We start from the raw sequence: 14,538 nt of genomic DNA on the forward strand, positions 1-14,538 counted from the left end.
AAACTATTTTTTCCCATGGATTTTTACTTTTTATTCATAAAGCACAGATCACAGAATGTTATAACTGGAAAGGAACACTTATGATGATCTAGTCCAAAATCACTCGATTGATAGTTGAGAAAACTGAGACCCAAAGTCCTATATACCAATAGTACTGGTTTCTAATATGTTGCATGCAACAAACTCAAATGAAATTTACATTAAATGTTCATTGGGAGGCCAACAAACATGCAATTCTTCATGGCAAAGAATAATACTATACTATTAGCAAAAATAAAATTTGAGAATCAAGGGCCCATAGACACATAGCTGTTAAGTATCAAAGCTGGAATTTGAATGTGTTATAAAGAAAATTTTTCTATAAACAAATAGTTGTCTATAATAATAGTAGTTGTAGTAGATAGGACTCCTAAGATGCTACTGCTTCTAGGGGATATTGGTTGGGAAGCTGTGCCTCTGTATTCCCTAGACAGCTAGTGCAGGGGGATCGCCGAACCCTGCCACCTAGCTGGATGTTATAATTGCCCTACTCTTTATAACAGTGCCTAGGCAGGACCCTTTAATGGTCAAGTGAATGGATAACCCTTTCAGGTCCCACCTGGGGTTGGATTGATTATTAATATTGGGCTCTATTAGCCTTGGATAACGTTTTCATCTGACTGCGTTGCTCCCTCTCCAAGGGTCGTGATATAATGACCACTCAGGCAGGTACTTAATGAAATTTTATCTACAGATGTTAAATAGGGAAAGGAATAACCAGGAATGGATTGGGGATAGGAGACCCTGTCACTAATAGCTATGATCAATAATCCCTCAGGACTGTAGGCTGTTGTTTCAGTCAGCTGAAGCTAGAGGTTTCATACTTCTCTGGTTCAGCTTGGCCAATGTCAAACCAGGGAGGGCAAACTGCTCAGTTGGTACAGATATTGTGATTTCTCTCAGCTTCCCTCTACTCAGTTTGTGATGTCAGCCTGCACAGCCTTCGGGAAGTATCTACCCTTTACTTCCCTCTGCTTCTTCTCCTTCCCTCCTCCCAGGCCCAGATACCTAAATAGCTAACGATGATCAAATGCCTAAATATCTAGGGAGATTCAGAGCAATGTTCAAAGATCAAAGATCCAAGCTCAGGTTGAAGCTCCAAGACCAAAAACCTCCCCCAGATGGCTGTGAGGGCTATTTATCAAGCCAACCAACTTTCCCCTCTCCTAACAGCCTCTGGGAATATGCAGAGGTCTCCAACTGTCTTCCCCTGTCAATCAAGGTGAGATAAACCAACTCTCAGAGCTTGAAAATAAATGCCATTCTACTTTTAATATTTTCTAACATACCACCAATATTCCTCTATTTTAAAAAATTGTGGCTTGATTAAACTGCTCATAATACCAGCTTCTACCATTTAGTTCTCCTTTTTTTCCTTCCTTTCTTCCTAAGATGTTTTTTCTAATTATTACTGTTGGGAAAACTTACTAGCAAAGGCACAAAAAGCAAAAAACAAGTCTCCAAGCCAAAAAGAAATTTTATTGAGAGAGGGCCAGTCTCACAATAAAGCCAGACTCGAGTTAGCAAATGAAGACCTCTAGCCTTGTGAGCAGTCCCCTTATATAGCAATGTTTATAGAGGAGATGTCAGTAGTATTGTATCATCTGAGTGAAGTAAGTAGTCCAATGTGTCTTCATCTCCTATCTTGGTCCCTACCATGGCCAGTCATGCCACTGACATGAGTCCTCTACCTCAGCCTTTAGCATGAATGTTCTGCATGCAGGAATGATTCAGCAGAGATCAGCATAAAGATAAGTTGTTCTGAACAGTTATAAGGCCTGTGGATTGAGCCCAGGCCTTTGGCCTATTATAGGAAAAGCACAGGATCATAACAAAGCAAATGAGAAGGATATACAGCTTAGTCGCCCTAGCATGAATAAGGTCAAAGGTTTATATCATAGGGGAAAAGGGCATCTAACAGAATAGACATATATTCAAGTCTTATAAAATATTACAGAATCATGGAGGGTATGGGATTTCACATTCACATTAAATGTACTCTTTAAACTGACAGGGTGAATTCCTCAACATCATTTTTTTTTCTTTGTGTCTCTTGATATATCAGCCATATTTTCTATATTATTTTTATTCATACTAATTCTGTAAAGAAGCCCATCAGAATCTTGACTGGTATTCTTTTAAATTGATAAAATAATGTAAGGACAGACATTTTTACTACATTGGTTTTGTACCATCATGTCTATTGAGTTTTTCCTTAATATCTACCAAAATTGTTCTAAAGTTGTCTTAATATACAGGGCTTTTATGTGCTTCAGTAAGTTAATACACAATCGTTTGATACATTTTTCATCATAAATGACATTTCTCAGTTTTTTCTTACTAGTATATAAAAATGCTATGAGGAGGAATTTATGACACTGCCACCTTGATATGTCATTTACTGAGTATATCATATTCTCTAGGCATGTAATCACACCAACAGCCACCAGAGATATTTTTGCTTATTCATTTAATTTCTTTTTTATATTTTATAACCATTAACATTTCTAGTTTGCACCAAATAAATGGAAAGAATGATTCAAGACAAAACTGGCCAAATGATTACACAAAAAGTCCATTATGAAATGTTGCCAAAAAGAGAAACTAAAAAGACTGTGATAGGGACACACACACACACACCAGATTTGTGATCTTACCAATATGAACATTCCTTCTAAAAATGCTGAGTGTAACTCATGCTGTGCAACTTTTGTCCATATCCTTTCTATAAATTTCTTGTATTATGCCAAATGCCCTCCTCACTTTCTCTTTATTTTGTGTAAATACCAATGGAACACACTCACGGTATTTAAAAGTTGTCTCTTCTTTCCACCATAAGAGCAGCCCATAATCTGAACACTAGTATTAAAAAAATGACTGGTTTCAGGGAGAAAAGCTTGGGATCAGAAGACCGTTGAAATTTCCCAGAGGCAACCTATTTTGTTCTCCTATTCAATTGTGAGCCTAGTGAATTTCACTCACACACTCACATACACAAACACACACACACATGCATAATGTTGTATAAACACAACAGTGGATATGTCTATGGTTTGTCCATCCAGTTACATACCAGTCTACAAATTATTCTGATTGACTTGATTTCTACCACTCTGTAACCATCACTAAGAAGTAGAATGAGTACATATAGGACTTGGGACCATTTTGTATATTCTTTGCTAGCCTTCTGGTGATGAAACTCTCCAAACTAGAGTAGTCCTCAGAAAGTAGACACATTTTGTTTCCAGAACCAAACTGGAAACCATTCCCACAGTCAGAACAAAGCATTTCCACTGGGATGGATTGCTTCTGAAGAACTGAGACTAAAATAGTAAAATGTTTTGATAAAAATATGAATTAAGACTCTAAAAATACTAATAAAAATCTGTAATAGTCATTTCTTAATGAAATAGTCTGAGGACATAAAAAGGTAATTCTAAAATTAAGAAAATTAAATTGTGAGCAGCCACTTAAAATGCTCCTACTGTCTACTAACCAGAAAAAAATCTAATTAAAACCATTTTAAGGTATCATTTTATTGCCATTAAAATTGGAAAAGTTTATGAAGAAATGGAAGTTTTTTGCTACAATGAATTCAGCTGACATTACCAAAGAAGGGAGAAAAGGATGCTGGCTTTAACTGTTGCTTCTACCCTTAACGAAACCTCAGAAGCCATTGTAGCTCCTGCATCGGTTTCACTGTGGTTCAGAAATATTCCAAACAGCTGCTAAGGTCTGAACTAATCCCCTTCATCATGGAAGTTGTAAAATTGCCAGAGAATTGAAAAGGAACTGGGCAAGCAGGTTTTCTGGGATCCTGAACACAATTAATTAGTTGGGACTCCTCCCAATATATCTTTAAAGGATGCCTAAAGAATTAAGTTTTGGAGGCTGCATAGCCTGTTAGCATGAACGAAAGGAATTAAGAAGGCAATTATACTTAACCCAGGGCCTTGTAAACACATGGAACACACAAGCAGGGTGTTTATAGACTATGTACCTAGAAAGTTCTCTGTGGCTAAAAAAAAAAAAAAACTAACCTAGTAAGCATCTGAATAATACTCAAACACTGTACTTTAACATTGCAGAAAGAAATACATTATTTCCAATGAACTCCACCCCCCCACACACACACTTAATTCCCTTTTCAACAAGAGGACTAAAAAAAAAAATTTAATAAGTTTTTACATTTTTGAAAATAAAAGTAAAGAATTGTTATCACAGATTCTTGCACTAATATCATCTCCAGGTTCTCTCCCAACCTGTTTCCTTTTTTCCATTCATATTATCAGGACCTCATTACTTTTCAAGTGAATAATTTCTTTAAGGATCTCCCAAACTGGCACTAATATAACTTTACAAAGTAGAAAGAGGATTGACTGTAGAGTAAGAGAACCAATGTTCAATGCTAGGTTAGTAACCTCTTCCATTCATCTTATACTTTTACACACCCTACTGATGAATTGGGTTTTATTGTACTCCTTAGATAAACCTTTTATTTCACTGTTCAAAAATCTCCCATGATTCTGCACTGCCTGCTGAATAAAAACCAAACTGCCAACCCTCAAAAGTAGACTTTCATAAATTGGCTCTAACCTAATTTTTCAGCTTTATCTCTCTTTCTCCCAAATATATCCTGTTTTCACACCTCTATTGACGCTTTTAATGAAACTTTCCTTTATTTCTCTCTTTAAACTAGACGTACCCAATTCCTTATCTCATCTTGTACTTTTGTACACCTTGTATAACTTCACCATACTATTTAATTTAATTTTAAAATTTTTATAATTACAATTTTATTTTATACTCATCTGTATACAAGTATCTCTCCCTACCATAACTGCAATCAGGGTAGGGATCATATATTGCAGTCAATACTCAACATTTGCATGTTGTAGCTCTTGTGACCTCAAGCATTGTGTGATTTTATTAGTAACTTCAGTTTTATTCTCATGTTGGCAAATAAGTACATTTGCAGCTAAGAGAAAAAACTGAGGTGTGATACATACAAGTTTATGGAGCCATCTTTTTCACTCTACCACTATACAGAGCTCCCTATGCATTCGCTGCATATTTTTCACTGCTTGTCTTTTCAAGCTCAAGTTCTGTGTTGTAATTATGTCCTCAAAGCATCGTGCAAGTCCATCTTTCAGCAGCAGCCACTCAAATTCCCAGCAATCACTCCTTTGGTTTTCAGAGGGCATCCAAGGAAGAAAGGTTTACAACATTACAATATATAGTACAAGGCCCTCACACCACTATCTGAGACAGTAAGATTCAGGTTAAATATTTTAGTTTTAAGAATTTTATCTGCTGTGCAATATTTATGGTACTGTAGATTTCATGTCTTATAAAGGGTGAATACTGTCTGAAATTAGTCTTCTTTATTGAGATGTTAACAAAAGATCACTGAAATCTAGGGAATTATTAGCAAGAAAAAGTTTTGCATGCTATCAGTTTTATTCTGTGTACTGTATTTTATGGGTTATTGGGTTAGAATATGTGCTTATTATCAGAATTAATGTTTTGATATAAAGTTATCAAATCAATGCAGAAAAGTGTACCTTCAATAATTTCTAGGAAAAGATTATAGATTTTTAGTGGTAGTAGGAATCTAAACTATTTCCTATAGGTTCAATATACCAGTATTCACATTTTTTACTTTCATGCTGTTTTCTAGGAAAATAACCCTATAGAAAGTTGAAGATTGACTGCATTTATTTGTGTATCTATTCTAGGGTCTAGCACATAGCAGTGGATTATACCAAGCACTAAATATTTGTAAAAGGAATGAATCTGTGTATTTTGTCAGGAGCCTGATTGCATTAAAGTACTGTAGTAATGGAATGGATGAGATTAAGTCTGATTAAAAGTCTACTGAGGCAAGAATTAAATGGATGCTTTTGTTAAATCTGTATGAAAGGTATAGATTAAGGACTAAATGCATTACAAAAGTACTGCCCAAAATCATACTATGAAGGTCTGAAAACAAAATAGAATGATTATACCAGAGTGATACAAGAAAAGCCAAAATCTACAGAATTCTTTTGTCTAATAAATAGAAAGGGATTCTGGAAGATAGATGTTGAACCCTGGCTCTTATGATCTTCAAAAGGCGTATAGGTCACAACTTCTAAGTACAGAATGCAAATACTGGATTGTTTGTAAGCCCTTAACATAGAAGACTAAGATAAAGACAACAGATCTATCAAATACGCATTTACGGATGGACTGACTATGAACAGAGGGGGTGTAAGGATAAAATTAAAACAATGCATGCCTTTCAGGAGCTCCCAATTTAGCCAAAAAGGACAATATGTACACATATAAATATAACAAAGATAATTGGTCTAAATGGGTCATCTCATTCACCAGGAACTCCTCTAGAAACTTTTGGGGATTCCATAAACATATACAGTGGTATCTTGGTGGTACTCCTGCCCCATGACAGTGACAGGGAGACCTGAGTGCTGCATCAGTTAGATCAAAGCTTCTGTCTAGCTCTCACTTTTACCCTCCAGGACCATGTAACTCTGAGACTTCAGGGGAGGGAGTGGGGAAAAAAAAGGTTCTTCTCTATCCTGTCAGAACAGAAACCTCAACTAGGACAAGAAAAGGCTGCCCTTGGGTTTGTTCTTTCTTGATCTTAAGTGGTGAATTTGTTCCAGGATAGACTTGTCAAGGACTGGAGATGTGAATTCAAGAAGTCCAGAGTTCAAGGAGTGGAGTTTGCTATTAGCAGGGCAAGCTTCTGCATCAGAGACAGCCACTGACAAAATGACTGTCCATTTTGCTAAAAGACATGTAGTTGTTTGGACAGTGTACAGGGGAGGTAGAATGTGAAATGCCTGATCATCAGTTGTGCACATTGCTTTATGTCTGATAAGGTTTAAGCTTCAAGTCTCTCAACAATATTGACAAGATATTAAACCTTTTAAAAATCATTTTGTTAATGCATTCTGTGAGCCTTTTACAATGAACATTTTTTTGTACAGAAATAAAATATTTGTCCTATACCTGACTCAACTGAACAATGTATACATTTCTTTCCTCTTTTGAGGATATCCTAGATGTGAGCCTTAAGTATACTCAGGGACATAGGGTGAGGCTTTAGTGAGCTGAAAAATGAGAACGGGGAGCCTGGCATTCTCTCATTAGACTAGGTTCTCCAGGGGATACACCCCATTTGGAATAAATGCCAGGGCTAAGAGTTAAGAAGTTAGGGTTTGATAAACACAAAGATCCAAGATTTTGAGGCAAGAACTCAGTATGACAAAAGCTGCTGGGAAAACTTGAAAGCAATCTGGCAGGAACTAGGCATTGACCAATAACTCATTCTGCATATAGCAAGAAAAGCTCAAAATGGATACATGATTTAGATATTAAGGAAGATATCACAAGCAAATTAGGGAGGTACAATGGATCATTCTGAATAAATTAAATTTAAGTTTCTGCACTAACAAGACCATAACAGCAAAAATAGAAGAAAAACAGGAAACTAGTGGGAAATTTATAGCAAGTTTCTGTAACGAAGGTCTAATTTCTCAAATACACAGGGAACTGAGTCAAATTTCTAAAACTAAGAACCATTCTCCAAATGACAAATGGTCAAAGTATATGAACAGACAGTTCAGAAATTTCAAAAGAATTCAAAACTATCAATAATCATGCAAAAATGCACCTAATTATTAATTGAAAAATGCAAATTTAAACAACTCTGAGGTACTACCTCAGATCCATCATAATATCTAACAGAAAAGGAAAATCACTACTAGAAGAGATGAAAAATAGATATACTAATGTATGAATGGAGCTGTGAACAGGTACAACCATTCTGGAGGATGATTTGGAATTATGTTCTCACTCGGTGATACAAGGCTATTAGATCTAAATCCTCAAAAGATCAAAGAAAAAGGAAAAGGACCGATAGATACAAAAATATTTATGGCAGCTCTCTGTGTGGTAGCAAAGAATTGGAAATTAAGGGAATACCCATCAATTGGGGAATGGCTGAACAAGTTATGATATATAATTGTGATACAAAACTATTGTGTTAAAAGAAATGACAAAGGTGGTTTCAGAAAATTTGGGGAATTTTTATGAGCCCATGAAAAATGAATTAAGCAGAACTAGAACAGTGTACACAATAACAGCAACATTGTAATGATAATCAACAGTGTAAGACTTAGCTGTTCTGATCAACACAATATGAGTCAATTCCAAAGGACTCATAATTTAAAATGCTATCCACTTCCACAGAAAATTGATGAACTCTTAGTGTAAATGGGACCATATTTTTTTTCACTTTATTTTTATTTGCCTTTGGTTTTTAATAACACAACTAATATGAAAATGTTTTCCAAGACTGAATATATGATTTTTCTTATCTTCTCAATGGGTAGGAGAGGGAGAGAATTTGGAACTGAAAATAAACATAATTTTTTTTAAAGAAATAGAAGCCCCTTGGGGAAAAGGAAAGGGTAGAGTGCTCCAACTCCTGTGAGTCTAGAATAAATTATATATATATATATGTAACAAAATAAAATATAAAAATAAAAAGAATTTTTAAGAGAGGTACTAGAGGATTGTAACCATTCTGGAGGGCAATTTGGAATTATGTGCAAAGGGCTTTAAAAGAATACCTACCCTTTGACTCAGCCATACCACTGTTGAGTTTGTACTCCAAAGAGATAATAAGGAAAAATACTTGTACAAAAATATTCATAGCCTTGCTCTTTGTGGTGGCAAAAAAACTGGAAAATGAGGGGGTGTTCATCAATTGGGGAATGGCTGAACAATTGTAGTATCTAATGGTGATGGAAATAGTATTGTGCTGAAAGGAATGAGGAATTGGAGGAATTCCATGTGACCTGGAAAGACTTCCAGGAATTGATGCATCGTGGAAGGAGCAGATCCAGGAGAACATTGTACACAGAGACGGATACACTGTGGTACAATCAAATGTAATGGACTTCTCTACTAGCAACAATACAATGATCCAGGACAATTCTGAGAAACTTATGATAAAGAACTATGGGAGCAGAAACCCAGAAGAAAAACATATGATCGATCATGTAGTTTGATAGGGATGTGATTAGGGTTTTGATGTTAAAGGATCGCTTTACTGCAAATATGAATAACACAGAAATAGGTTTTGAACAATGATACATGTATAACCCAGTGGAACTGCTTGTCAGCTCCGTGAGGGGGTAGGGAAGAGGGGTGGGATAAATAATGAATCATGCAACCATGGAAAAATATTCTAAATTTAAAAAAAATTTTTTTAAAAGAAGATACTAGAAGCTGGGGAGGAAATCAGGTAAGACTTCATGGAGGTCAAGGCTTTAAGGAAAACAAGCTTTCTAGGAGTTCAAGTTAAGTAGGGAATATATTCTATGTACTCCATAAGTAATAAATAGTATAAAAGCATGGAGACAGGAGATAAATGTGATTTGCAAACAAAAATTGTTCCTATCCCTTTCAGGCTGCTACCTCCACCCTCACCCCTTCATTATAAATGATCCTAAGACACATGTCTAACACTTTCTCTTTTTAATAAATTATTTTTTTAACTCAACCAAGACTACTCTATTTGAGAGGTGAGTTTTTCATAGCTGATATTCTGAGAGTTTAAACATCTGTGTGAGGTTTGGTATCAGATTTCCAGTTGTAACACCTTCTTGTGTCTAGAAAACTTCAAGAATACATCAAAGGTAGGCAGCTAAACAGCACAGTAGACAGCCAGAGCAGGAGAAAGGAAGTCCTATCAGTTACTGCCTAGCTGTGTGACCCTGGGCAAGTCACTTAACTCCAACTGCCTAGCCATTACCGTTTTTTTTTTTTTTTTTTTTTTGCCTTGGAACCCCTACTTAGTATTGATTCTAAGATAGAAGGAAATTGCTAACATTTTTGTAATTTAAAAATATTAACTGAATGGGCAGCTGGGTAGTAGCTCAGTGGAGTGAGAGTCAGGCCTAGAGACAGGAGGTCCTAGGTTCAAACCCGACCTCAGCTACTTCCCAGCTGTGTGACCCTGGGCAAGTCACTTGACCCCCATTGCCCACCCTTACCAATCTTCCACCTATGAGACAATACACCGAAGTACAAGGGTTAAAAAAAAATAAAAATAAAAAAAAATATTAACTGAATGACCCGTGATTTCATCATTATGGGTACTCTACTAGCTTAGATCAAAATTCCCTTAAGTTAATGGCTTTTCTGAGTTTGTGGCAAAAAACAAAACAAAAAAATTTTCTATTCTCTTTAATATAAAGGAGGTTTCTATTTTGGAAGAGTCTATAAAACTTCTTTAAAAATAAACAGAAAAAAATAAGGCTTTGAGAAAGGTAGTGTAAGTATCATAACCCTTTCCCCCCTAACAGAGTTAATGAATGTGTAGATGTAGAATTAAAACAAACTATAACTTGGGGTTTCAATTATTTCAAAACACTGCCCTCACTTTCTAGACCATGATGCTTCCACTCTGGCACCGGAACCTTGGACTCTGTGAGCGTCCTTTTGACCTGGCTCTGATCTACAGGCTTCATCTCATTCCCTCCAAGCCATGGCAATACCCTTTTCTTCCTTCAGTTCTCCTTTTAGGAGTTATTCCTCTTACATGAAAATATAAGTTATTTGTGGACAGAGAGAACTCTCTTGCTTGTTATTTATTAATTCTAGAGCTTAGAACAATGCTTGACATATAGTAAGCACTTAATACTATCTCAATGGTGCCTCACAACACAAAAGTAGGGGGAAATTATTCTCCTCATCTTAATGAAGACATTGAAGTTGAGGAAAGTTAAATGATTTGCTGAAGACATACAAGCTGGTGAATATCTCACCAGGGCTTCCTGATACCACCTAATTCTATGGGATGAATCATACACATCATATAATCACAACTTAAGCCATTACCTCATCTAAACATAAGAATACATTAATAGGGATAAAGTAATTTTCTGTTAGTGAAAAGTAGTAAGATACTTTTTTTTCCCTTAAAACCTTTACCTTCTGTCTTAGAATCAATACCAAATATGGGTTCCAAGGCAGAAAAATGTTAAGAGCTAGGCAAGTGGAGTTAAGTGACTTAAGTCACACTGAGGTGAAGTTACACAGCTTGGAACTGTCTGAGGCCAGATTTGAAACCAGGACCTCTGGTTTCCAGACTTGGCTCTCTATCCACTCAGTTATCTAGCTGCCCCTAGTGTAAATACTTTCCATGCCAATTTGAAAATTTAGAACTATGTTATAGAATCACTTTGTTCCATTAAACAATGCCCATAGCTGCATTATTTATATTTAGTGAGGATATTGGATCATTTAAGAGATATTAGACTTTTTACTTTTTCACAATGTAATAATATACATTAGAACTTATGTCATAATATCTTATGCTATTTAAATGACTGGACTACATTGGATGATCATCAAATTAAAAATTATAATGAAATGTATTTTTTTTATGCCAAGTGGTATAAGAGAATGGACCTAATTTATGCTAGGGTCAGGTCCATAACCAACATCTTTTTCAATGTATAATAAAAAGAAAGAGGAATTATATGTAGGGGGAAAAAGAATGACTCTTATTTGGTTCATAAGGTGATTAATAAAAATATCTAATAGAAGGAGTTCTGACTCAGATATTTCTTTTCTTTTTCTTCAATCCTTATTTCCTGCCTTAGAATCAATACTATGTATTGGTTCCATGGCAGAAGACTAGCAATGGAAGTTAAGTGACTTGCCCAGAGTCACACAGCTAGGAAGTGTCAGAGGCCACATTTGAACTCAGGACCTCCTGTCTCTAGTCCTGGCTTTCCACTGAGCTACCCCCAGATATTTTTTGATAGAAGCCCAAACCCTGGGCTTCCATAGATTTCCCACTACTTTTGAAACAATGTAATGTGAAACATCAAAAACTAGACACTACTTTGTAACTTTCCTCTAGTAACTAAAAGGCCTCTTTTTGACTCCTCTGTGCTCATCACCTGTGCCAAGCTTAACAGATGCTTACTACCTATTTCTTGATTGACTGAAATAGTAAGCCAAAATCCCCAACTCAACAGCAAGAAGAATATGGAAGATACTTAAAGATCCAAGAAATATTGAAATATACAGGGTTGCTCTTCTCAGAGTGGAATTTCTATAATTTCAATGGCAATTCCTAACTTTAGTTTTGCAACTTCCCAGAGTGTCTCAATTTTCCAGGACATACTGTGCAAGTCAAGGCAAAAATCAAATCAGGTTCACTTGGAAGTTAAAAGCTAAACTTATGGCTTAGAGTAATACTTTTGGAGTCGAAGGCAAGGTGTAAGAAATCAAAGATAAAAGTAATTTCCAGAAAGATTAGGAAGCATTAGAGAAAATTAAAGAACAAGATAATTTCAGTAAGTGCTTCAGCAGACAAATTGTACGAAGATTGCTGATACTAAGCTAATGCAATTTGATGATTAATAAGCACACAATAATTTCCTGAAAACTGTATTAAAAAGATTGGATCTCAAATTTCTACGGTCCCAATTATTAACAAAACAATTGGGTTCTCCAGGCCAACTATTGCTTTACTTTACTTTCCAGGGAGGTCCCAGTAACATTTTTGAATCTGAAAGGCTTATATTTGGCAGGTCCCAAGTTGTTGCAACAAGTGTAATCTGAAAAAGCCTGCAATAAGGTGTCTCGCCTCTTTCAGTTATCACTTAAGTAAGGTTAACTGTAAAAACTGGAGTCTCCTGCACCTTGGAATCTAAGTTGCCAAGAACAATCCCTTTCCCACTCCCTATCCTTATCCCCCAATATGGTCCTTATGGTGCTGACTGGCTGAATTTCAATTCAAGCAAATAACTTCTGTCTTCCTCAAGTTCCAACGGGCCATGGCGTTCTTCCAAAGCATGGCTGGAGGGTTTAGGTAATTGGGTTACTCAACAGTTTTTGTTTTTACGGCCTGCAGTAGGGGTAAACAAGAGAATCCTTCACATGCACTTGCCGGTTGCTTTCATTTCTTTGGATAAAAGTTTACAACTAAAAGGTGGAGAGATGCGAACTTGCAGAATTTCATTTCTCTCAACTCTCACAAAGTTCGCGTACTCAAAGCGATTTCTCCATTCTAACTTCCTCAGGGTGGAAAAAAACCGCAAAACTACAGAAAACTTCGCAGCCCGTTTTTTTGAGATGGCGGTGGGGGTGGGTGGTAAGAATCGGGAAATGCTGGCTATTTTTTTCCCCCTATTCTCATCCACAAGAAAAACTGGGATCACTTTGTATCATAACGGGAGTAAGTGCCCAAAGGATGGGTATTAAGAACCTGCCGCTAGGTAGGAACCTAAACTCCTTTCCAAATCCAGGAATGACCCGGGAGACTACCGCCTCCCCGCTGGCAGCCGCTCGCCCAGGCTACAGGGAGCCCAGGCCCGGGAGAGAGGCGGGTTCGAGGCAGGGGCTCGCTTCCAGCTCTTGCCTTACAAAGGACCCCGGAATGGGAAGTCGGTCTCTGAGCGGTCAGAGAATGCTGAGAACAAGGTGCTCGCGGTGGCCGCGCGGTGCCCTCTTCCTCCAAGGATCGGAGGGGACCCCCGAGGCCGAGGCAGAGAGGCCTAAGCGGCGCGCCTGCGCGAGTCCTTGGCCGGTCTGCCTTCGGGAAGGATGCCCCAGTCAAGAAGCGGAGGAGCCGCAGCCGCCCTCTCTCCCCTCCCCCCTCATCCCCCACGCAGCTCTTACCGCCTTGAGATCCAGGACCCCATCCTTGGCCTCCTGCAGCAGCGACACGAACTTGGTGGTGAGCAGCCCTAGGCTTTTCTCGTGGCGGCTGCTGCTCCCGCCTCCGCCGTTGCCCGGGGGCGCCGCTGGCGGCTGCTGCTGGGGCTGCCCCTGGCCGGGCGGCTGCTGCGGGCCAGAGCTCCCGAGCTCGGCCGCCGCCGCCATGCCGCCCGCCGCCTCAGGGCTCAGACCCAGCGCCCGAGCTCAGCCCAGTCAGACCCAGCCCCGAGCGCCGGCACAGCGCAGGTGCCTGAGCAGCGCCAATAGCGCAACGCGCCCCAGCCCCGACCCCGCAGCTTGCCCGGGAACCAGAACGTTCCGGCTTAGGGGCGGGGGCGAGCAGGAGAGCAAAGAAGAAGGGAGCCGCAGGGTGAAGAAAGGAGTTTAAATGGCAGGAAGTGACGCCAAAGCCCGCCGTTGCCCGGAGACGCTTTTTTCCCTCCTTCGGGATTGGGTGAGTGGTGAGATGGAGAGCTGGTGCTGGAGGTGATGTGCGGTAGGGAGGTGAGGAAGACCCTCAGCCAGAAGAACCGGATAAACTATGTTCCATCCTCACCTTCTCTCCATTCGCCTGCGACTTCGAGAAGGAGTTGATCGTATCACCTGCTTGGAAAATGATCAGTGTGGAATAAAAAGAATTTAGGAAGGGCCGGGGAGTGGGGAGAAGTAAGGTTTGTGTCCCAGTAGAAAAAGTGTCCTGCGTGAATCTCGAGACTCTGAAGTTGTTGAGGTCTGCTGTCTTAACTA

The 14,538-nt window shown here is 38.4% G+C and overlaps 1 protein-coding gene across 1 annotated transcript in view; it reads right to left on the bottom strand.

Moving 5' to 3' along the window:
• Nucleotides 1-13,956, bottom strand: part of E2F5 (E2F transcription factor 5) — a 44,316-nt gene extending 30,360 nt beyond the window's left edge. Inside the window, exon 1 of the mRNA XM_044665809.1 lies at nt 13,753-13,956. Within this exon, the coding sequence (XP_044521744.1) occupies nt 13,753-13,956 (204 nt within the window). The remainder of the gene's footprint in view (nt 1-13,752) is intronic.
• Nucleotides 13,957-14,538: the final 582 nt, after the last annotated feature.

The sequence above is a fragment of the Gracilinanus agilis genome, chromosome 1 (assembly GCF_016433145.1).
Source record: "Gracilinanus agilis isolate LMUSP501 chromosome 1, AgileGrace, whole genome shotgun sequence".
NCBI classification, from domain to species: Eukaryota; Metazoa; Chordata; class Mammalia; order Didelphimorphia; family Didelphidae; genus Gracilinanus; species Gracilinanus agilis.